Source organism: Onychomys torridus, chromosome 23, assembly GCF_903995425.1.
Source record: "Onychomys torridus chromosome 23, mOncTor1.1, whole genome shotgun sequence".
In the NCBI taxonomy this organism is placed as follows: Eukaryota; Metazoa; Chordata; class Mammalia; order Rodentia; family Cricetidae; genus Onychomys; species Onychomys torridus.
Window position 1 is genome coordinate 66193105 of NC_050465.1, and position 17625 is coordinate 66210729.

The 17625-nt window shown below is 41.6% G+C and overlaps 1 protein-coding gene across 1 annotated transcript in view; it reads right to left on the minus strand.

Annotated features, from left to right (window-relative positions):
- The window catches only part of Col4a4 (collagen type IV alpha 4 chain), a 114990-nt gene that overhangs the window by 11786 nt on the left and 85579 nt on the right, over window positions 1-17625 (minus strand). The window contains exons 36-43 of the mRNA XM_036173371.1: window positions 15922-16029; window positions 15249-15356; window positions 8393-8464; window positions 6952-7080; window positions 6746-6859; window positions 5307-5462; window positions 3019-3126; window positions 1983-1991 (exon numbers count right to left, since the gene is read on the minus strand). Of these exons, the coding sequence (XP_036029264.1) occupies window positions 1983-1991; window positions 3019-3126; window positions 5307-5462; window positions 6746-6859; window positions 6952-7080; window positions 8393-8464; window positions 15249-15356; window positions 15922-16029 (804 nt within the window). The remainder of the gene's footprint in view (window positions 1-1982; window positions 1992-3018; window positions 3127-5306; window positions 5463-6745; window positions 6860-6951; window positions 7081-8392; window positions 8465-15248; window positions 15357-15921; window positions 16030-17625) is intronic.

The following is a 17625-nucleotide window of genomic DNA, read 5'->3' on the forward strand; positions in this document are numbered from 1 at the left end:
TTCCAAATGTACCTTCCTTACCAGCATATTATCAAATTGTACTGCCTCAAGCTTGTTTCTCTGTCTCTGTATTTCTCTGTGTCTCTATCATCTCTACTCTGTTTCTCTCTCTGTATCTCTCTCTGTCTCTCTGTCTCTCTCTCTCTCTTTGTGTGTGTGTGTGTGTGTGTGTGTGTGTGTGTGTGTGTGTGTGTTGTGGATGGGACCCATGGATAGATACTCATGTTCTACCTTTGAGCTACATCCACAGCCAAAAAACTCTTAGTATATGTGTGGTAAATTAGAAGAAAATTAATGTTTAAACACACACCACTTGGTAGGTTACAGTTTTCTCAAAGTTCATGCCAATGTGCATAATGATTTTAAACAGCAGCGGTGAAGGAACAAGGTGACCTGAGAAGCTCTGGACATGACCACAGAGTATTGACCCACACAATACTTCCTGTGCTTTTCTAGAATGGACCCATAGTCTGTAAGCTTCTTGGAATTTAACATGTCATAAAACATGGCATGAAATTACAAGCAACTCGGACCCAGAGAACTTCTCACAATATGTCCAGCCTAAAAAATGGACTTTGCTACAAGGCTACTGAGAGAAATGAACAGGAGTGTCTCCTGTTTTCCTGGGATAAACTGGACCTTTCTAAGAAGAGGCTGTCTGTTTCAGTTATTGTTTGGGCTTTTTGAGATAGCATCTCACTATCTAGCCCATGGCAATTTTGATCAAACAGTCTTCCTCCCTCATTCCGACAAGTGCTAGTGTTACAGAGGTGTGACACTTCTCCCATTTTAGCTGGGCTTTGGGTAAGGGCTACGTACGATATTATCTTTACATGAATTTCAACTTATCACACAGAGAGGGCAGAAATAAAAATCCATTCAACATTCACTTTAATTTTAAATTATGAATATTCATCCTGTTTTTCTTTACCTTTTCATAATGTAGGAGCTGAAAAAAGTAAATAAAATGTTTCTTCTAAAAATCTCTAAAAGTAATTTATGAGTCTGTTTTCAGGGTTATTTTTTTCAGGGCAATAACAAATACCTGGAAAGAATAAATACACATCTTTGTAATTTATTTCTTTTTCCTCTTTTTGTTTTTTTGGAGGTGGGGTGGGTTTATAGTTTTCTTTTAATTGTATGTATGTGGTGTCTGAATGCATGTATGTCTGTGTGTCATGTATATGCCTAGTGCCTGTGGTTGCCAGTAGGAGCATCATAGCCTCTGGAATTAGAGTTCTAAACAATTTAAGTTGCCATGTGGATGCTAGGAATCAAACCCTGGTTCTCTGGAGGAGCAGCCAGTGCTCTTAGCTACTAAGGTCTCTCTGCAGCCCCCTTTTGGTGGACTTTTGAGAAAATGTCTCAATCTATAGCTCAGGCTAGCCTGGAAGACATGACAAATACTTTTCCCTTGGCTTCCCACCACACATGTTTGCTTTTCACCTCTTGAGAATATTTTTTATTCTCTTTGAAAATGCCAGATGCAGAAATCACACATTGCTTTTGCACAACAGACTATTGTGTGAACATTTTATTTTTAACACACAAACAAATGTTTCCTTGAAAATTGACTTGCCTCTTATTGGGTCTTTTAGTAATGTTGATGCTGCTCATCTTGGAGATGTTGTGTATGTTTACATTGCAGGAACCATCAAGGGAGCTGCACTATCATGGGTTGTGGCATTCAACAATGACAGCACCCATACTGAACTGAACTCCCAACCACTGAACTGAAATTCTGCGAGCTGAGTGCCTATCTCCCCTTGATGATTTGTAATGAGGGCCACCACTAGGAAACTAATATGAGGTGACTACAGCTGCGATGAAGAAGCCAAGACATTAAAACCTATGATGATTTCAGAAACCCCATCTACACAAAAAATGCAGCAGCTTAACTCACAACACCATGGAAGGGGTCAATGCAGAAAAGACAAGGAAATGGAGTCAGGGGAAATTATCCATTTCACAGTAACTCTTACCTCTGCAGCCTGAAGAGATCCAAAGCCAGAATGCAAAACAGAGGCAACGGTTTTCACGTGGTAGAAAGAAAAATTTAAATTTGTGAGTGAGGACAAAAGTGAAACCAATGCCGGAGAACATAAATAATAATTTGAGGGAGCATCGGTGACAAGCAGAGTGACAGCATTGTATTTACATAAAGCATTTGCATCATTGTGATTGACAGAAGCCACTATGATTTGGTACTAATGGAGTTTTCATCTTTACAAGGACTTGAAATGAAACTCTCTTGAGAAACTGACAATTCTAGCTGATTTTCAATGGTGAATGTGTGCTGAATCAGTGAGTATAGGATTTATGGCACTTAAAGCCTTCTGAAAATTCTGTATTAATTTGTCACATTTTATAGATTATATGCACAGAAAGGAAGCAGGAAGTACCAGCCCTCTGTCTCGCTGTACTGTGACCCCTGACGAAATAGTGTGCTATGTTTGTTCCTGGGATTAAAGTGCCAAAAAATAATTGCAAAACATTCTGAATTATCACAGCATATCTGATACTGTTTGAGGATGTTTAAAGACATTACTTCCACTAACCTTACATGTATATGTCTGTGTGAACTTTTTCTTCCCAGTTCCTCCTTATGGTAAAAGAAATACTGGCCACATAATAATAAAGTTAAATAGCCTCCCATCCCATAGGAACTACTGTACTTTTCAGAAATTAGACATCTATTGAAATTCGGGGGCAAGAAGTAAACATACAATCTTAAGAGCAGTCAATGCTCCTCTGTCTCTCAGGTGGAAAACACAAATATTTATTCCTTCATAAATAATATAAGTGACGTCAGCTCTTAATTCTTAAACATATTTGTTCTGACAGTTTATCAGATGTGAGATTTGATGGGGCAATCAAAAACAAATACACTCTTTATATCAGAAGAGTTTAACTCACAAGTACATAGCAATGGTTTCTGAAGGCTGACTCTCCTAAGAATTTACTTAAATGGGAGGCTATATGGGCATACCTTAGGAGATGATCCCACCAGAAGCTTACCTGGAGGGCCTACAGGCCCTTTTCTGCCTGGAGGACCAGGCAATCCCTTCTCTCCAGGGGCTCCAGGAAGACCAGGTGGCCCTGGAGGCCCTGGGAATCCCATCGGTCCTAAAGAAAAGATAAGGATGAGGACACAGAAAGGATATTACAGTGATTATGACTGGTTTAGCATCTGGAGAATTCTACTCCAAGAAAGAGCTGGTGTGAGGGAGATGCTTTGCCTCCTTCTAGAAGGCTAGAAAGAAACACCTCCATGAAAGAATCTCAGTGGTCAATGAGAAGGGCTAGCAAGCCGAGACATCATGGAAAAGGAAAGCCCCCTATTTTGAACTCTCTCTGGGGACAGCAAAGGATTAGAACTAAGTGGGAAGGGAGGAGCAGTACCTGGGGCTAAGGTGTCTGCATGGCTGAAGGTCTCACCCCTGTCTTCTTCACCATGTTATAATCAGGCCCACCCAAAGCATCCTCTCAGTGCTGGTCCATGTAGGTGCTATTTAAGTTTGTGCCCCCTCTACCCTCTAGTAGATACCTAGTGCATATTGGTAGACTACAGAACTCTCTGCCCTTGCTGTAGGAAAGCATGGACTAGCAGATATACCTCGTAGAAAAGAAGTGGAACAGGAAGCATGGAAAGTGGTTCCACTAATATTTAATTTTTAAAGTGTGTGTGCGTGCGCACGCGCACACACACATGCATGATGGAGGAGACAGGTGCATGCCACAGTGCATGTGTGGAGGTCAGAGGACACTTTGGTGAAGTCAGTACTCTACTTCCAGGGATTAAACTGAGCTCATCATCACAGCAAGTGCTTTTGCGGTCAATGAACCATCTCACCAGCCTCATCTACCACTATTTCGAACGTCCTCTCTGCCCTTGGCTAGGTCCTTCGATTAGCTTGGCCTGCTATTTCCCCTGCTCTAAAGCTTATGTCCAGGTGAAGATGCATGTTCTGGACCTGATAGCTTCCTTTCTTCTCTTGACAGCCAGAGCACTGGCACATTTGTCTGATTCTGATAGTCAAGGAGCGGAAGCCCACAGGTTTGCAGATGTGAGCTACAGCATTTTTTATCAGCTACAGCTGATTTTATATAATAGAGACAAAGAGGTTGCTACATACTGCTGCATAAATATGCATCTATGTGCACAATCCCACAGACGGCTTCGGCCCTAGGACTATTGCAGCCTCAGGATAATTTTGGTCTCCCCTCTGCCTTAATCCTTTGCTGTATCTCATACTAGGTTCAGAAGTAAGGCAAGGTGATAATTTCTGAGCCCTTTTTGGAATTTTCAAAGGTAGGTTTTGTTTTGTTTTGTTTTGTTTTAAATATACAGCTCTCTTATAAAATAAGGAAGTTGAAAAATGTTCACTATCCTCTTTTCAACAAAAATGTTCCAGAAAACAACTATTCTTTCCTAGCTACATATGTCTAGTGAGCACATGAAATGTGGTCAGTCCACACTGGGCTGAGATATAATAAGTTTGAAACACACACTGAGTGTCAGTGGCAGACAGGGGGTGTGGCATACTGGAGAAAGGCTCTGGGTTAGGAATAATAAACAGCAGTATCTCCTTGGTAATTTTATGCTGGTTAGATGTTAAAAACAATAATATTTGGACACGTTTTATTGAATAAAGTACAAGAGCTATGGTGAGTGGGCATTTTTGAACATGGTCCTACTCTATCGATTAGGCTGTCCTGGGAGGCACTATGCAGCTCAAACTGGCCTTAGACTCATGGAAATTCTCATGTGTCAGCCTCCCATATGCTGAGCCACCACACCTGCCTAGTTTCACTCCTTAAATGTGGCTTCTACATTTTTAAATCACAAGTTATATTTCCACTGCTCAGTTCTGGTCCAGAAGATTCATTCTTTTTTTTTTTTTTTTTTTTTTTTTTTCCTAGCTTAGCTATTTATTTAAGACAGGTCTCATGTACCCTAGACTAGCCTCAATCTTGCTATGTAGCCAAGAATTATCTTGAACTCCAGATCCTCCTGCTTCTACCTCCCGAGTGCTGAGATTACAAGAGAATACCACCACCCAGTCTAGGAGATGTTGAGCATCAAACTCAGGACATTCTACCAATTCCAGCCCCTGTGTGTCTTTCTTTCAATTTTTATTCCAACTTGAAGACCTTTTAGAGGAAGTCAGGACATTTTAGAAATTACATCATTGTTTCCACAAGAAATAGAAATAACATCATTGGAGGGGAGACAGTACCCCAGATCCTAGAGTAAAGTAAGGAAAGTCTTCACACACCATGGAAAGAATAGCCAACATTCATACCTTTCTGACCATCTTTGCCATCACATCCTGGAGCACCCTGACACCCTGGAGGGCCTGGTGGGCCTCTGGAGCCAGGTGGTCCAGGTAAACCACAATCACCTGGATCCCCTTTCAGAAAGTCGACATTCCCAGGGGAGCCTGGAGGCCCAGGTGCTCCTGACACAGAGAGGAGGCAAAAAATATTCTTTCAGTCAAAGACAAAGGTGAATATTGGTGGTTTGAGAACTTCTTAGGGAATGAAATATAGTGATTTGTAAACAAGGAGTGTAGAGAGCCAGAAGTACAAAAATCAACAGTATCAGAAAGTGAAATGCAAAATGTGTGTTACAGGGTCCAAGCTGAGAAAAGTTAGGTTAGTAACTGTTAAACTAAATAGACCTCTTTCCCTTCTGAACTCTTTGGAAAGAGTCAGCTAATGGTTTGTATCTTCAACCATCTCATTGTTTTAACAGGTTGCATGAATGGATGGATGGACAGATGAATGCATGGATGCATGGATGGATGAATGGATGGAGTAGGCTACTGGGCAGTTAAATGGATGGATAGATGGATGAGTGTGTGGATGGATGAGTATATGTACTATGGGTGGGTGAGTGAGTGGATGGTTGACTGGACAGATGAATTGATGGGTGGATAAATGTATGGCTGAATGAATGGATGGGTATATGGGTTAAAGGTTGGATGGATGAATGGGTGGATAGATGAATAAATGAATGTGCCCCCTAAATTATAATCTTATTTTAAAATAAGTATCTATACATAGGAGTGAGCTAACCCTAACTTTATTCTTACTGAACTTTTGTACTTTCTGCCACAGTTTTTACTGCTTTTATTTTCTCTACACAATCCCACCCTTACTAAGGTGTGTGTCTCCATATAAGAATTCTATGAGCCAGTGTGAATGTGGCTATCCATAAGGAAGAATCCATGACTAACCTATGCTCTTCACCTGCCACCTAGACACCCACCTAGTCTATCTTTTTTTTTTAAGCTGTTAACAATTTCCAGAACTTGCTCTGTCTCCACTTCTGTGCAGCAGTGAGAGAGGCAACATGCACTGCTGGCAGCCCATGTGGAGACTTTCTGTGAACATGGCATGGCCTTGAGGCCAGTTGGCAGGTGCTAGAGAACAAGGAGAGCATGACTCTTTCCTAGTGGGCACTTCCGACAGGTACTGACAATCTAGTGATGGGAAGTGTTTGTTCCACCTCTGTGTGTGCCCAAGCAGCAGGAGTCTGTTGCAGTTGACGTAGAAGAGAGAGGGGGGCTATGTTCTGGCCCTGGTCCTGGGAGAGACTGCTACCAGGTACATCTCACTTAATCCATTCGCTAAATTGGTAGAGATGCTTTGGCACTTGTCTGGGTGATACTACAGCCATATCTAGCTGGCCGTTTCTAAGGAAGGAACCACTGCCATCACTGTCACAATGCCATTATACCTCTTGGGCCATCAGGGCCGGGAGGTCCCCAGTCTCCAGGAGGACCTGAATCAGGAATGTCACCTTTAGCAGCTCTTCCTGGGGCACCAGTGGGACCAGGTGGTCCTGGTCTCCCTGTGGAAGCACATGTTCATATGTTAGCCCCATCGCATCTGAAATGTTTTGAACTAGTTCTTGAGGAAAGATCAAAACATGCTCCTCCTTACCTGGGGGTCCTGGGAGGCCTTTTTCTCCAGAAAGGCCTGGGGGAGAAATTCCTGGACTCCCAGGGTCTCCTCTCTCCCCCTTTAGCCCAGGCATTCCTATTGGCCCAGGTGGACCCATTTCATGCAAACCTTAATGAGAAAAACAGCACCAGTATTACATCTTTGTATTTATCCCTATCACAGAACCTGAAAAGGACCCACCCGGCAGCAGGAGTATGGCTGAGGATGTGACTGGTTCTGCAGATAGACCAAACTCTGGTTGCCATGGTGCTCAATTCCTTGAATCCCCATTTCTTATTTATGACCCACCATACTGACCAACCACAGATTTGTTTTCTTTTGGGGTAATGTCCCAAATTTTAAGAAATGTTAGTTTCACACAGCATAAAACAAAGGAGATGACTATGCATAACTGTGACCAAATTACTTAGAAATCTGAGTGGACACTGGTCTGCCATAATTTGGAGCTTCCCAGTGAAAGAGAAAACAATATCTTTGGTTTCCTGTAAGGGTTGTATATCTAGTCAGATTGAAAGAGCCACCAAACAAATCTTAGGTGACCTAAGTTACTTTTCAAATATCCCAAATCCATAAAGATTCTATCTCTCTGCAACAGCAGAGCCAAGCCTAGCTGTAAAATCCTTTTTCTAACAAGTATTCAAATTTACAAGTTTGATTCGGCTACTCTGTCTGCTGTAGGCTATTTCAATGGGAAAGTAATACAAGAGACATTTTTAGTGGAAGAAGCTAAATCATAGTGGTTGAAGATTGACCTCTCTGTGATATCAAAAATAACAGCAGGTTGGGAGCTGGAGAGATGGCTCAGCAATTAAGAGCACCTGCTGCTTTTCCAAAGGACCCAGATTTGATTTGAAGTACCCAAACTGCCTGTAACTCCAGCTCCAAGGAGAGCCAACACCTCCAGTTCTTCTGGCATCTGTGCTCACATGCATATCACCCCCACATAGATGCACATCATTGAAAATTATAAAAATAGATTTTTAAAAAACTAATGAAAAGTTACTCAAGTAATTTTCTACAACAGCCACAGCAAAGGGATGCTGCGATTAGATTAATGCGATTATACCAGCCATTGCTTTACTTAAAAAAAGCAATATATGTTTTAAAAAATAACGACTGTTCATTTTTCATAATATCTTGAAATATGGTCAAGAATTTAGCAAGAATTCAGAGTATTCAGTAGACAGACCTAAGTGATAAAAAGAAAAGTACTATTAACTGCCACTCTTTTGTATCATTTTCTTAAATATCTTTTTTATATAAACCATCCATAAATCTAGAAATAGTTCCAACACTGTCTCTTCACTATGCCATTTTGGATTTACCCCTAGGTCTCAGGACTTGAGGAAATATCAGGGAAGATTCTACTTCATCCCTAGGTCGACGGATCAAAGTTTGATCATCAGTGGATCTGTCTTACCTGAGGTACCTTTGGCTCCTTTCTCACCCTTGAGACCGTGCAAGCCGTTCAGACCAGGAGACCCAGGGGACCCTGAAACACAACACAAGTTCTGTGTCCCAAAGGTTAGCCCAGCTATTGATTCCTAGTCTTGCTACAATTCTATGCATACACCAGGTTAGAGTGAGTCAAAAGGGGGAAGGTGACAGATCTGACTGTCTGGGGGTCATTGTAGGGGCCAGAGTCCAGCCTAAGAATTTTCCAGCACATTCATTTAGTGAAGATTTTCTGACAAGAAGACTTAGCAAATATATTTCTTTGGCTTGTTTTGTAACTAATTCATGATGGGAGATAGTCTAGAATTGCCACATTTGGGTGTAGGAAGTGACCTTTGATTTGATGATGATAAAATCTCTTTAGGCAAGGATAGAGTTTGGACGAGATGAAATCTAAGCTTACTGCTTCTCAGTTTGAGTCTTCCCTTTCCACCATGGTGGGCTGGTCCTAATTCCTTCCAGTTGTCGTCATGGTAACGAAGTAAAATGATTCCTGCTTTGGTGTGTGGGGGACTTGCCTATTCTCGGTTTTTTGATAGGCACTGTATTACACTGGGAAACAGACCTGTGTGTCAAGCTCATTGCAGCTATTTCCCTGCAGCTACTGCTTTCAGAATAGTCCTGATACCTTCTTACAGCAAATGAACTTTGTGGTGGGCCCTGAATTCCAAAGGCATCCTGGAGCTGTCTGAAGAGACAACCAGCTACCAGCCTGGCTTTACTTAAGTTGCCATCAAACACATCCAATAGATGCTGGCTTGTGTTTCATGTTTTCAAATGAGAGTTTTCTAACAGGCCAGCACAAAGTTGAGGAGAGCAGAAGTGAGGGAACAGAGAGGAAGGAAACAGGCAGGTAGCAAATATCGCACAGTTCCTATTGGGTGCAGAGCCCAGCCATATGCAGTCCCATGTGTCTTGTAGTCTCACTGTGTGATTCTAGGAAAGAAGCTTTTCTCAGCCTTTGGCCAAACTCAATGACCTTCCTAGTCCACTATTGGACTTTCCATCCACTAGCTGTCCTTTCCTACCCAGAAGTAAGCCCTCCTCCACACATCCCATTCGCCCAGATTAGCATTCTATTGGTTTGTGACAATACACTCATCTCATGTGACCAAATACACAGGAAGTGGCCCCTGCAAGTGCCCACAGTACCTCTGTAGGGCTCCCTTGGATGGCTTGGCCTCTACAAGGCTGTACAACAATCCTGCCTTTGAGCAGCTGACTACCTGGCTTAAGGATAAATCAGAACCCACCACCAGGTCCTACTGGTCTTTGTATCCCCACGCTGAACATAGCTCCTACACCTCACAAGTATTGAACAAGTGCTATCTAACTTGATAAGTGAATTATAAAAAGTGAAGGAAGGAGTATGAGACTTGAAGACATGGAGAGAGAGAGAGAGAGAGCTATATTTAAGCTATATTGACTACAGTTTTTGCTTGCATTCCACATTTTTTTTCTGATACATTTGTGGAACAACTGTGATTCCAAGAAGGTAGAGATATCTATGGGTGAATAATTCCAGTGCTAGTTACATGTTGTTCAGTAAAGCTGGTTCTCGTGGAGAATCCTGAGTGGAGGATGGCAGTTATTGGCTCCATTCCATTTATCATCAGTACTTGAAATAGACAACCAGTATTCTCCTTTTAAGATCTCAAATTTAAATTGATTCAAATGAGCCATATTTTCTAGTACTGAAAAAAAAAAAAGATGGAAGAATGTGTCCTTATTTTCCCTAAATCTCTTATTTTCTGACTGCTTTTCACAGTCCTGGCTTAGTTTATTTTCCAATCTTCTTTCCTATTTTATGAGCCAATATTTCAAGCTTGCACCAACAGAACACACCGACCTTCCTTGTCTGCCAAATCTGGATATTTATTGCAATCTATCTAAAATGATAATAAATTTTCTAGACCACTTTGCTATTTCTATGTGTTTTGATCTCCAGTGCTAGTCACCAAGATTGATGGCTTGGGACTTGGCTAAAGGAGGGCTGTTCTAGCCTCTGCCAACTCTCCATTGTCACATCAACACATCCCGATCCTGGGCTGTCACAGCCCAGCCCCTTGCCATTGTTGAACTGGCCGACCCTTATGTGACCCAATGTTATCTTTCTAAATTGAATGCAGCTACATCTGGGCAGGGCTTTAAGCATAATTTTCCCCTTTTACTGAAAGCTTTTATCAATCCCATCTCTAAATCAGAAAGTTGTTCATGCATAAAATATATACAGTGCAGATGAAGGGCAATTAAGCTAACAAAGCACATTCCTGGGTAATGAGGAATTTTTATTCACCTCTCTGATAGTCCTTCTGTTTAACAACCACCATTTAAGGCTGCACCCGGCTGCACTCAGGGGCCAGTATGCTCTTCCTCTAGTCAGTGAAGCTAACCTCCACCCCAGCACACTGTGCCTCCCCTCTGTATTAGACAGTTCACTCTTGGTGACAGAATCTCCACTCCCAGGTTATATTTTTGTTTTAAAGTCAGAAAAATGCTACTCTGCCCTCCCAGGACACTGGCAGGGTTCACATTTTAATGGGGTGACTAGTTTGCCCCTGTTTGACTAGGACCTTTAGCATTGGAATTCCACATCCTAAGACAGCCCCAAGAAAAACAAGGCAGCTGCCACATGGCCTTCCAAGTTGATGGGAAAGAGAAATTTTCACTATATGCAAAGGCTGAAAATCCTTGAGAACCCTTGTCAAAAACAGATTCCAAAATAAGATTTAAATTAAAAATATATTTTTTTCCTAGCAAGCACATAAGTGCCTACTGAACGGATAAACATGGCTTCCTAATGCACAAAGCTCCATCCTCAAGAGCTTATCTCATGACAGGTACTGAAGAGACAATGAGTCACAAGAAAGACACACTCCTGACCTGACAGGACAAAGAAGCAATGACAGCCAGTTTGCTAAGTGCTGGGGTGGGAGACAGGAGAGTAATTTAGTTACAGAAACTGGGGATAATGTTGCTCTGGTTGTCATAGCTCTCTGATGGGAGGCATTTTCTTCCTCATAAAAGACATTTGAAAGCACCTTCCAAAAGTGAACTCCTTAGGGCTAGGAAGATGGCTCAGCCAATGAAGTGTTTGCCATCTAAGTATGATGCATTTAATCCCCCAGCACGCATATTTTTTAGAAAATCTGGGTGCATATCTGTAACCCCAGCACTGAGGGAGCTGAGACAGGCAGATCCCTATAGATTGTTGGCCAGCCTAATACTCACTGAGCTCCAGGTTCAGTGAGTGTCCCAGGTAGTTCTGTCAACCTGACACAAGTTGGGATCACTTGGGAAGAACTTCAATTGAGGGTGAAAGACTCTGTCTCAAAAAATAAAGTAAAAATTTTTTTAAAAAGTAGAAAACAATTGAGAAAGACACTCAGCACCGACCTCTGACCTCCATACTTCCTTCCCAGGCACAAGTGCACATAGACATGTTTGCATACACTCCTCTACAAACACAAAGATGAACTGTTTTACTTGCCACTAGCCCAGATACCCAACCCACACACAGTATTCTCACACAACAGGCAATTCTCAGTAGGTTTCCGTCATTCTCATCTTGTATGGATGTACAATGAGCAATGGGGCATTATCCTTTCAGAGAGTGCATGTACTAGAAGCCGAAAGCAAGCAATCAAGGCACTTGTATCATGTGTCTAAGTTAAAGTTTAATTCAGACTGAACTCAAGCAGGACTCTAAAATCCATATGGTCTGTGTGAGCAGACCAAGCAAATCAAGAGTTCAGCAGCTGGCTTGTTCAAATGAGAGCGTTTGTCCCCTGACCTTCCTCAGAACATACTTCAAATATTTAGTTTCTCGGTTCTAAGTGTTTCTGCTGGATCTTGCTTCATTTTTACTGCCGTGCAAAAAAATTGCAACAATGGATTTATCCTGTGATGTTTTGAATTTAACAATGTATCCCACTGTTTTGTTTTGTTGTTTGGCTGGATCATTTGCTGTGGCATGTGCAGTGAAACAGCGTCCCCGAGTGGTAGCAAGGGAGTACTGCAGCAGAGGTCTGCACAGGGAGTAAAAGGCCCTTTGATCTATTTCTTTTCGATGCCTTTCAATGCACAATATTGGGAGGCAATTAGCAATTACTTTTAAAGTAATTTCATTATGAACCAAGTTTATGCCTCTTAGGTTTTTTTTTTTAAAGCAATGTCATACTGAAGGTATTTGATAAATGTTCAAAAAGGAAGGAAGAATGTATTACAACCACCTGCAGGCACTCAGAACTGCTCCCTGATGTGTGGAATTGGAAAGGCTATGGAGAGAGAGCCCTTAACAATGTTAAATGTTTTCTTCTGGATCTTTACCAAGTCCTTCCGGACTGGAAGAATGTCGAAGTCAAAAAGGAGCCCAGGGGGTCTACAAGGGTTGCCAGAGGCAGGAAATGTCTATAACCACCAGAGGAAAAGCTCAGAACAACAGCATCATCATTTTGTGTGAAACTTTAAACTTGTCACAAATCTGGTTTTCACATTACTACAAATGTCAGCGAAGATAGAGACGGTATCAAGAGAGTATATGTTCTAACAAGAACTTCTCCCATCACGGTGTGTGGTTGCAGAAAATGCCTGCGTGTGCTGGAAACTTCCAAAGGAAGACTTCCCCTGTTTGCAGCATTGCACCAAGAAACACACACTATGCTACTGCTTGCTGAAACACTGGGTATCATGGAAAGCTGAGGCGTGAAGAGCAGAAAGGATGAGAAAAAAACAGAGTTTGGATTTTCAAAACAGTAAAGTGTTTCATTCCAGAAGTGGTTTCTATCTCTTCCAAGAAATCCTTTCATCTTGACTAGCATTTAATTTATGTGTATAAGCTGGCACTAAAGGCAGAAAAGAAGAGACAGAGGGAGCTGACTTGTCAGGGTATGCCAAAGAATGCTTGGCCCCTCACCTGTTGTTAGAACTACAGACCCCCAACTTCATAACTACTAATTCACCAACCAAATACACTTGTTGTGTATCAGCTGGTACCAAGGGCAGTTTTTTTTAAGGTCTTGGTTGTTTTTTGTTGTTGTTGTTTTAAAACATACTCTGTTGGTAAGAAAGTCCTCTGCAGGTGTGTACAGAACACACAGAAAAAAGCATTTATCTAGAATAGGAGAAATGGACCCATTGAGGGGGGCAGATAAATACAAGGACGTGAAAACTGTGGAAGAATCCATCTGTGCACTGTGAAAATGTGCTGCTCTGATTGTTAATAAAAAGCTGATTGGCCAATAGCTAGGCAGGATTTCAGGGGCAGAGAGAATGCTGGGAGAAAGAAGGGCAGAGTCAGAGGAGGTCAGCAGGAGACAAAGAGGGAGCCATACATGCTGGAGGACAGGTAAAACCATGAGCCATGTGGCAATACATAGGTTAATAGAAATGGATTCATTTAGGTTGTAAGAGCTAGTTAGTAATATGCCTGAGCTATTAGCTGAGCAGTTATAATTTATATTATGTCTCTGGGTCAGTTATTTGGGAACAGAGTTGATCCTATCCCAGTGAAAAACTCTGCCTACACATGAATATTTATTAGTAGTAAGCATTCTGTACTGTACCTTGTTATTTTATATCTAGACAAAAAATTAGACCACTATTACCTTTAAAAGCCAAAAACTACAGCCAGGACAAGTGTTTGTGTAGCTATCAAAGGAAGCAAATATACTTGAATGGGTATTCATTCCCTGGAAAGCCTCTGTTCTCCCCACCCCTTCCCCAGTGTGCTTTTATTTCATGTAACGGACTAACAAAGCTAAAAACCATGCTTCCAATGTTATCTACAAAAAGAGAGTGTGCTCTATACGCTCCGTAAACGTGATAGGCAGAGAGTGCTTATGGTATCCTGCAACTCAAGAAATGGGCATTTCTGCAGTTCTAAGTTTTTAACTGTAACTAGTGCCTAACAAGCTGAATGACTACTAAGCTGTTTCTGCTAGTTAAAGTATACCTGGCCGTCTGAGTGCCAGACTCCTTCCCTGTGTGACTTCCATGCCCTTATGGGATTTAGATGAGTGACTCCAAGGCCTCTGAGAATTTTCCTACTCTCTCTCCATCACTCAATGGCTCTGCTCTGTCCAGCAAGTGATTTACCTGCAGAGTTCAAGGCTAATTTTAAAGAGGTTTTGTTTACACACACACACACACACACACACACACACACACACACACACACAATATTTTTTAATAACTGAATGTAGACAAACATGCCTTTAATTCTGAAATTTCATTTTTGGGGGTACAGGAGACCTGATGCCTTCCTTACCAATTCACAGGGTTGAAATGCTTGCCAGCTCTGGTGCTATGGTTTGGACATGGATTGTGATTCCCAAAAGCTCATTCGTGAAAATACAGTTCACATATAAGGCATTAAGAGAGCAGGAGCTTAATCCAACTGCTAGGGTGTTAGAGGCCATATCTGTCTCTTTTATGAACTAGCTCCATGAAGGATGGAATCATGTATATATTTTTTTAATGATACCCAACACCTAACACAGAATCTAGGGCATAAAAGGAGCTTGATTATCAGTGGAGGCAAACGGGCAGGCGTGAGCATCATTACAGACACAATCAACACATCCTCAGAAGCAATATGATAGAAACACAGAGATGCTGGGTATCCCTCCCCAATGGAAGGCACATGAAGATGGATGTGGCTTCAAGTGCTTTGGTGGGGGGTGGGGTGAAGTTGGGGAGAGGGAGCTACTGTTAGAATCCTTGAGAGATTCCTGATCAAGCACCACGTGCTCAGGAAAGAGTGTGACTTTGCTCGTAGTGGGCTGGGGCTCTCTGGAGGGCTGGGCATGCTCCCTACTTACCTTTTACTCCAGGAGGACCTGGCCTTCCTAAATCTCCTGGGAAACCTCTTGGCCCAGGGTCTCCCATTTCTCCTGGATGGCCCTTCTGCCCAGGCATCCCTGGGTCACCTGGAGACAAGAGAGAAGTTTTTCAAAGGTGACATGTAAATAACACTCCTTGGTAATGTTGTCTATGTTTTTAATATTAACCAGGGACACAGTTTTATTTCTTTTTCTTTCTAGATATTTTTACCTCTAAGAAGACAAATACTTAATTTCAGAAAGATGCACTTTCAAACAGTTGAAGTTACCAGTCACGATTTTAACTGTTTTTTTTTTTCTCCCTGACTTGAAATGAAAAGAATGATTAAAACCCTGAGCTGTATATGTGATATTGCTTTAGAGAAGGGAGGCAGCCTCAAAAATGACAGAGGGATGAGAAGAAATGGCCTGTGTTGTCAGCCACCTTGTGTGTCTGGTGCAGAGCTGGCACTTTGCCAACACTGCTTGAAGTAAAGTTATTAGTGCAACCCTGTGAAGTTAGGCTGGGTTTGGGTGATGAAGAGGTAAGTGTGCATGCCCTGTCCCAAGGCGTGCTTCAGGAGGCAGAAGGGCCCTCAGTGAAGAACAGCTCTTTCTGGTATCCCAAGTCACATGAATGCTCAGGAATTTTCGAGGTTTTCTTGCAAGGTACCTGGACACCCTGGTGGTCCAGAAGAGCCTGGCTGTCCAGGTCTGCCTGGTGATCCTCTATGTCCTTCAGCTCCAGGAAAGCCTGGATCTCCAGGGGCTCCTGGATGTCCTACAGAAGGAAGGATCAAAATCCCATTAGTTGTAGATTGCTCTTTGAAATGGTAGTTCTCTAACAGTCAACTTCAAGCCCCACACTGTTATGGGTTTGTTTTTGTTTTTTTGTTTGTTGTTGTTGTTGTTGTATTTAAACTCTTTTCTGTTGATAAAGAAGACATGACTGAGGAAAATTTGATGACAAAATTTCCATAATCCTCCTCACATCTTACCACAGATTTCTGTCTGTACACACACATACAAATAATACCCACAATTTTATTTTCTGTTTTTAAAACTAATACGGTATCACAAGCAGTTTTCCAAGTTTGTCATAGTTTATTTTCAAATGATAGCTTCTTGGTTCAATCTTATTTAAATTGCCAGATGGTGGTGGCACATGCCTTTAATCCCAGCACTGGGGAGGCAGAGCCAGGTGGATCTCTGTGAGTTTGAGGCCAGCCTGGGCTACACAGTGAGTTCCAGGAAAGGCACAAAGCTATACAGAGAAACCCTGCCTTGAAAAAACAAAAATCAATCTTATTTAAACTAATCTATTTTTTTTTCCTACTGCTGGTCAATCAAGTACTTCTAATTCTTTGTGCTTTACTGCATAATGATCTGTATATACAGATATAATCTTTTATTTATTTATTTATTTATTTATTTATTTATTTATTCATTCATTGATCATATTCACCCACTCCTCATCCCACTCTCTTTTATAGATCTTGAACCGTGCTCTCTCCTTTTGAACTATTTCCGTAGGAAAAATGTCCCAGGAACAAAATTTCTTAGTAAATAGTGTGATATTTGGACTTTTTCTGAAATACATTTTTAAATTCTGAAGTATTTTAAAGTAAAACATAACCATTTGGAATCCCATCCCCAAATGCTTCAGGAGGCAAGCCTGAAAAATAAATCTTCCTATGTTGCTGAAATAATATTGAGGCATCCAAGAAAATTAATAAGCCCCAAAGATCATCAAATGCTCACTGCAGACTCAAGTCCACTCCCACCCTGTTGTCCTTGCAGCAACTCTTACTAAATTCTGCACCAGAGCTGCACATTGTGCCTAGTGTGCATGCCTCGTACATTACAATAATAAAAAATAAAAAAAATATAAAGTCTCTTAACAGTCCCTTTCTCATGACTGTGACTTTTCTAGGCTTCTCTCTAGGCCTTCTAAAATAGGCCATTCTGCATTTGGTTCTTGACACAGGTTGGCCTGTGTTTGGGAGGAAATACTGTACTTAGAACCCCCACTCCATGGGTCACCTACTCACAGCTCTACAAACAACACCCTAAGAATGAGCCATGTTGTCACTGAAGACTGGGTTAGTAGCCTTGTTTTTGGTAAATTGCAATTATTCTGGAGGTTCTAGCAGCCCTCTCTCAGAAAGGATCTTCTGCTTCAATTAAGTTTGTAGTATGGATGCACAGGGGTTTTTCAAGCATCATATTGGGCTGCTGAGAAATCTATCTATCTTCATGGACTGAGCAGCTACTGAATTCTCAGACTCTCAGACAGCTATTGTTAGATGACCTACCCTCTCCTGTGTAAACCAATAAAATAAATCCTTTTTGTAATATAGATTTTTATATTATGTAT